A 7,023-nucleotide genomic window follows, 5' to 3' on the forward strand; every position below is an offset into this window, starting at 1 on the left:
AATTGAAAAAAATATATAATTGTATCTTGGGGTAATACTGGGGGGGGAAAAACTGTTTCTGCAAAAAAATTCTGCACAACTGTTTTCAACACTGATGATAATAAGAAATCTCTCTTAAGCACCAAATCAGCATATTAAAATGATCTCTGAAGAATCATGTGACACTAAAGACTGGAGTAATTACCATTACAGGAATAAAAAAAATCTTACAGACCCCAAAATTTTGAACAGTAGTGCATATAAATTTATATGATGTCATAAAAGTATGACACTCCTTAATCAAGAGCAACAACAGTTACGGAGCTCTAATTTCATTTAGGAAATAAGTGCCGTGATGTGCAATTGATTGCAATGTGCTGTCAAATACGTACCAGGAATATAGGTAAAGCGCTGTGACTGGCTCCTTTTCCGTTTGCCATTGCACACATAGAACTGCACCTGCACCACTGAAGTGACCGTCTTACTGTGATAAGGAGGCACCTCCACCACGATGCTAGACTAAAGATGGGGACAAGAGACATAACTTTACTAAACAACACATCATTGATGTCTGAGACAAACCTATCAAAGTTGTCCCACTGACGAATACAAAGTGCAAATCTAGTCAAAACATACTACAATGTGCTCAAACCTGTCAAACACTCGTTTCAGCTTTTAGTTCAAGAAAGAAAATAAAGCCTGAAAAGGGTCTGTAGACATATTTACGTCTTGTGTATCGTCTGTGCTTTTGTTGGCAAATATTTTCTTAGACATTTAAAAAGGAAAGTATTCACTCACTCCTTGACTCTTCTCTCTGATGATCTTCGCCTCCACCTCCCACTGCGGTCGTCCATCTGAAGAAAGAAAAAAAAAGTTAGCTGCATACGTGAGAACAACATATTAGGACAGATAGAAATTGATCAAGCAGGTTTGCAGTTCGCGATGGCGCCGATGCTGATGGCTGCATCCGTGGCGTGCTCCGCAGTTGTTTTTATGTTTTTGTTAGTTTGTCCTGTCTTTAGTTATATCCCTCCAATCAGTTTCACCAGAGACGAATTGCTGGACATTCGGAAGTACACACCACCCGATATTTTACCGGTTTTCGATTATTCTGATGTTCTGCTGGACAGACAAGTCGGGGGAGCTGCGGCGCTGATCAACCGCTTCAGGACGCGCAGACGGGGGAAGCGAGCCGGCGCGCTCGTGAAGCTAAGGCAGCGCGGATTCAGAACGCCGTTGCCAAGCATCCATCTGGCAAATCTCCGCTCTCTACCCAACAAAACGGACGAACTTCTTCTGCTCTCCCGGACAAATAAGGATTTTTCAAACTCTGCTGCTCTGTGTTTCACGGAAACCTGGATGAAAGACGCCATTCCGGACAGCGCGTTGAGTCTGCTCGTATGTGTAAACATACCTGGCAATAAAGCTCATTCTGGTTCTGATAGCATACACAATGATCTGAACTGAACTCTGTGTGCCAATATTTGCCTCCTCAAAATTAGGTAACCTGACCTGATATCTCCTCATTACCACCTCCACCACCATTATCATCATCATCATGTCTTCCAGCCCTCCACTGAAGCTTTAGAGATTAAGGTTACAAATAGCCAATCAGCATTAAGTTTCATCAGGTTCAGAGGGGAGCTCTACAGCTGTATGTTTCTACAGGTGCTCCAGCACCAAATCCAGAGAGAAGCTTGATAAATTGTGCCTTGCCTTGAGAATAATAAAATGATAAATCGAGTTTGCTTGCAAACGATAAGTCTTTTTCCACATAGTGAAAGAGGTTCAACTGCTCGAATAGATCAAAATGTCAGCTCTACGCAGGGACTGCGTACAACACTGACCTGACTCTGGAAAAACAAATGACATATTAAATTCTCCCAAGAAAGAGGGCTAGAAACGCTGGAGCTGTATTAGCGGAGTGACTTCTTAACAGCAGGCTACTTGAGAGACTGACTTTTTAATGAAAATCAGATCAGTCTCACTCTGTTTGTCCTTGCTGACAGGAACACAGAATTCGCTTGGGCCCCTAACAGGTAATAATGTCATTTATAAAGCCATTAGAGTTTCAGAGAGATCTGTGGAAGAACATTATTTATTGTTGAATCATGGCAAGATGCGTGGAATAACTTTATTCATAGCACAATGCTTCCACGTGCTGCCCGTGGAGAGGTGCAGGATCTTTTGGAAACATGCTGTCATTTCAAGTTTTTCCTTTGCCGTGAAGCTAATCAACTGCGCAGACGTCTTGCAGACAGAAAATCAAAGCCAAGTGACCAGAGCCAACTGGTTAAGACTGATCCTAAAAGGGAAAATAGTCACATAAATTACATAAACTGCACAAAGAGCATGACACAGGTCTGATTTACGCTCTTAACCACATTTCCAGCTTTGAAGTTTGTGCCTGACATGAGTCTAACATTAGTCAAACAGCAGTATAATCCCAAGAATGTCTAAAATGTGTCATTTTGCATGTGTAATGTTTATGAGTGGATATATATATATATGTGCATATATGTTACGAAAAACCTTTCAAAGGGGTAGTGTAGAGGGCAGTTTTTGAGGACTGTTATCAAAGTAAAGATACCGCTGTGAGCAGTTTCATAATCACCTGGTGCATTACACTCCAGAGACCGCTGTTTACACGAGGTTACTGTGTAGCGTCTCAGCTCCCTTCTGTGTCAAAAGGCATTTTGCTAATATGAGAATGACCTTGGACACCTGTAACTTCAGCAGTAGTAGTACAGCAGCAGCACATGTTGACATTCGTCGGACACCGGAGAGGGCCCCACATGAGGGCAGGTTCAAACAGGAAACAGACTCCAAAGCCCGGTGACAAGCACACGCTGTTCTAATTCTTCAGCCCAGAAACACCGCTGTTCTGTTATTACTACTATGATAAACAAACTCAAGAAAAATAAACTTCTAGCAAAATCCTACAAAGCTTTTATGTGTCATTATGCGGAATTAAATGTCCAGCTGGCAAGTGTAAACTAGCATCAACTGAAACAGATGGTTAATGTAACTCTTCATTTACAATTTCCTGAATCATTAATTATAAAAACAAAAAAAAATTGTTAGCTTTCCCGGGCCTGATTTTTTTTCATAGTAAACACTTAATTGTACTTAACATTTCATATCTTCCATTTATATTCTCTCACTGTAACCAAAACAAATGAATTCATCTTCTGTAGACTCTAGGGGGGAAAGGGTGTTAACCCTGTAAAGCTTGACATATGAAATAACAGTGGACGAGATCATTGAAACTAGACAAAATATATAGATATAAATATATTAAAAATTACATATAAATTTACATTTACATTTTAGACATTTAGCGGACGCTTTCATCCAAAGCGACTTACAAATGAGGACAATGGAAGCAATCAAAATCAACAAAAGGGCAATGATATACAAGTGCTATAACAAGTCTCAGTTAGCTTAACGCAGTTAATCCAGAGGACCAAAGTCAGCAAATATATTCAATTTTCTGCAATTGCTGATATTTATATGATCAAAAAGTAAAATAAAAGTTCTGATAGTTTTTTATCAGTATAAGCTAAATTTTTGTCTTGAAATTTAAAAGCTTAGTTTTATGATCAAATCTATGCAGTTTCTGTTTGTAAGGGGAAAAACAACGTGATACAATACAATGATGACTTAAATAAACATTCCACAAAAGCTTCATGTCTCATATTTGATACTCTCTATTTTAAAAAATTTTATGCTCAAATTAACATCATTTATAATAACAAATATACATGAAAAATCAAGTGAATGCTGAAATATTACAAACAATATAAAAGTTACATAATAGAAATGAGCAAAGATTTCACAGCAAACAATCCTGTTAAGTTTCTGAATATGAGGGCAGTACAGCCTTTGCTATCCAGATCTATGTTTATCCAGGTGATTAAAAACCTGAATCTTTTGTCTACTTAACTATATATCTATCCACTCAGCAAGTCAAAAATGAGTTACAAAGTCTCAGGACCACCACATGGGCTACTCATTTAGACACAACCATCTAATTACTGTAGATACAATAATCACTCAATTAGATTAGATACAATCTGTCAAAATTAGACAAAAATGATCAGTCCTCTTCCTCTCAAACATCCTGGTTTGTCCCCTACCGCTAGAGTGGCCCTTAGAGACTAAACCCTCTCAGATGGACGGCTCTGTGCTAGTCAACAAAAAGACTTGCCTTCTCTCTATATTTTGGAGTGAATTGTGGATATAATTTGATGCATTCCAGACTTTAGCCAGAGATCTTTTTTAATTTGAAGAAACTCTGAATGAGCTTAGCATGGGTTACTATTGGAGCAATGTCACATTTTTTGAAATACAGTATCAAAATATTATAATACTGCATCTACACGTGGTATGTTATCATGAAAAAAAAATAAAGTAAAAAAAAAAAAAAAAAAAAATCTTTCTATTCTCAATTATTTTAGAGGTGCAGTCATTACCTTCCTCATTAAAAAGGTTTGCACATAAATTAAATGTCCTTAACGGGTACTTAGTCATGTGAGTGTACATCATTTAACTATATTTTTTATAGAATCTGTAGCCTAAAAACATTGAGCTGGTCACCTTATTGAGGCTGACGTGTTAAGAACACATGAGCAGCTCAATGCTACTCATTTTTTCTCAGTAACCCAGTCATTGAACATTTTCACTTGCTGAATACATATTTAATGGCTTACTGCAAATAGAGCATCAGTATTTGACATCACTAACCAAGTTTATGTGAGGTGGCTAGGTCAGTATAAAGTACAAGACCAGCGTCATATTACAGAGTGCACCTTTAACAACATATTAAATGTCAATAAAACACATCTGCAGAACACGTTCTCACAAATCACATAGACACTCTCTGATAAGCTGCTGCTTGAAAAGATATACATTTTCCCCCAGAGCTGCTCAAAGCCAGACATAAGAGCCAAATTTCCACCCAACTTGTTCTAGCATCTCAGGACTTTCCATTTTTATACAGTGCAACAAAAACATGGGTCATCACCATAAAGGTTGCCTTGAGGGGTTGCCACTTTACAGGGAGTCAATTGGAGGAGAGGTAAGTTCCAAAGGGTGTTTCTCCGAGTCAGTTTGTTGGCGTAGAACAGCCCTGTGTGTTCATGTGTAAACTTCAGTCGAGTGAGTCAGAGTGTCATTGTCTCAAACTAGAAACACACACACAGACACACACTCAAGGCAGGCCAAGACTCGTATTCCCAGAATGCCGTTCATTCATTGCCTTCATCTGAGGCTGGTCCTAACTTGTGTTTCATTACTTACGAACGAGCGATGGAAAAAATGAGCAAGATAGAAAAAGAAAGAGAGAGAAAGAATGAGAAGAGTTGCTTATCAAAGAATTTAAACAAGCGCACACAAGTGATACTGGAAAGAGTCAAGGAAAGACTGATTTTCTACCATGCCTGACGTTATGAAGAGTAAGAGAGAGAGAGAGAGTGAGAGAGAAATAATAAATAAAAAAGGAAGACTGTCTGCTGGAGATGACAGACTGTCTCTGAGGGCTCTGCTCATTGTGTAAAAGGTCTATTTCAGCTCACAGTGAGACTCAAAGGATCAACAAAAATCCATACAGACAGAGCACTGTTGGGGATCATGACACAGTCTAACCCCAAAAAGTCAGTCTAATAAAGCCTCTTGAAAGCAGAGTGACTGAAAGCTGAGGCTTCAGACTGACAACCACATGGCAGAACGGGAGAGAAAGAGCTACCTGCAACAAATGAGCTTCAGTCATCTGCCAGGTAGATGTAACTAGCGACATTCAAAATTAAATATATGTAAAATTGACTACCAAGTGGGTTGCTTGAATGATTAGTCAACTAATCTCAAGGAAGTTCTGAATAAGTAGGCTGGTCTCAGGTTCATATGGCACCAAATGCATTTCTTAGGGTGCATTTCTGCAGTTTCAGAGAATAATTTGTGGTCAAACTTTCATTTAAGCCTGTATGTTAAATGTGTTAAAGGTATTTGGTATGAAACCTTATAATATACGTTGTATGTGTTAAAGTTAAGAACAATAATAAATAAACAACACTAGATAAAACCACATTTTAGATTTCTTGCCCTATGTAGAAATACAATCATGTCAAATTTAGTCAAATATTTAATTGACTAAAGAGAAAGCATATTTGTATGATTTGTGAGTTTTTTTTATCAGCATGTAGCCAATGAGGGGAAAAAAAGCATCCACTGTCCTAACACCTAACACAGCAGAAACAAGCCACCAAAATGCACTGTGTGAAATATGGAAATATTTAGATTTTCATGGTTATACTTTTAAAGGATTTTTTTTTCTTGGAAAAAAAATGGATATAATGCAGCATTTACTTTTTGTCCCAAGGCACTCAATTAAGTTTGATTTTTGGATGTTTTACTACAAAGGCCCAAAAATCTAACTTAATTGAAATAAAGTACATTTTATCTTTTTGTAAGGCCACAGTCAGCTACTAATTTACTACTTAATTAAATTAGTATCTGACTGTGGCCTTACAAAAAGATTAAATTGGTAAATTCTGTATTACATTACTCATGTACAGATGGCATTATAACACAATATATAACAAATCACACTCCTTAAATGTGCAACAATATATAGGCAAGCATTTTAATGTACAGCTTTGGTTGTACAAAAAAATGCTTTATGAAACAAAAAATGCATTCTAATGTGCCTTATTAAGCACCTATGAAAATGCAAAATTATGTTTAAAAAGCATTAAACACACAGGCTTTAGTGAAACCAATCATTTTATTTCTTTTCTTTTTTTTTTAGATAAGGAAATGCAAAGTTTGTCTTGCACACACAGGAAGCTATTATTTGCTTTGTGTCTTGGATCCAGCGAGTGATCAGCAGTGTGCCTGCAGCCAGAGCAACCCTGCTGACCTCTGAGTCATCATTACAGCAGATGCTAAGGTCTACAGGTGAGCTCTAGAACAACAGTGACATGCCACAATACGGCCAACCATAAATCTAGTGTGTGTGGACAGAGAGAGAGAGAGCATAAGTTCTTT

The 7,023-nt window shown here is 37.8% G+C and overlaps 1 protein-coding gene across 2 annotated transcripts in view; it reads right to left on the bottom strand.

Moving 5' to 3' along the window:
* Window positions 1–7,023, bottom strand: part of LOC107740457 (nuclear factor of activated T-cells, cytoplasmic 3-like) — a 76,329-nt gene that overhangs the window by 18,086 nt on the left and 51,220 nt on the right. For both annotated transcript variants that reach the window (XM_016552907.1, XM_016552908.1), the window contains exons 7-8: window positions 778–833; window positions 372–498 (exon numbers count right to left, since the gene is read on the bottom strand). In XM_016552907.1, the coding sequence (XP_016408393.1) occupies window positions 372–498; window positions 778–833 (183 nt within the window). The remainder of the gene's footprint in view (window positions 1–371; window positions 499–777; window positions 834–7,023) is intronic.

Source organism: Sinocyclocheilus rhinocerous, unplaced genomic scaffold, assembly GCF_001515625.1.
Source record: "Sinocyclocheilus rhinocerous isolate Xijiao unplaced genomic scaffold, SAMN03320098_v1.1 scaffold225, whole genome shotgun sequence".
In the NCBI taxonomy this organism is placed as follows: Eukaryota; Metazoa; Chordata; class Actinopteri; order Cypriniformes; family Cyprinidae; genus Sinocyclocheilus; species Sinocyclocheilus rhinocerous.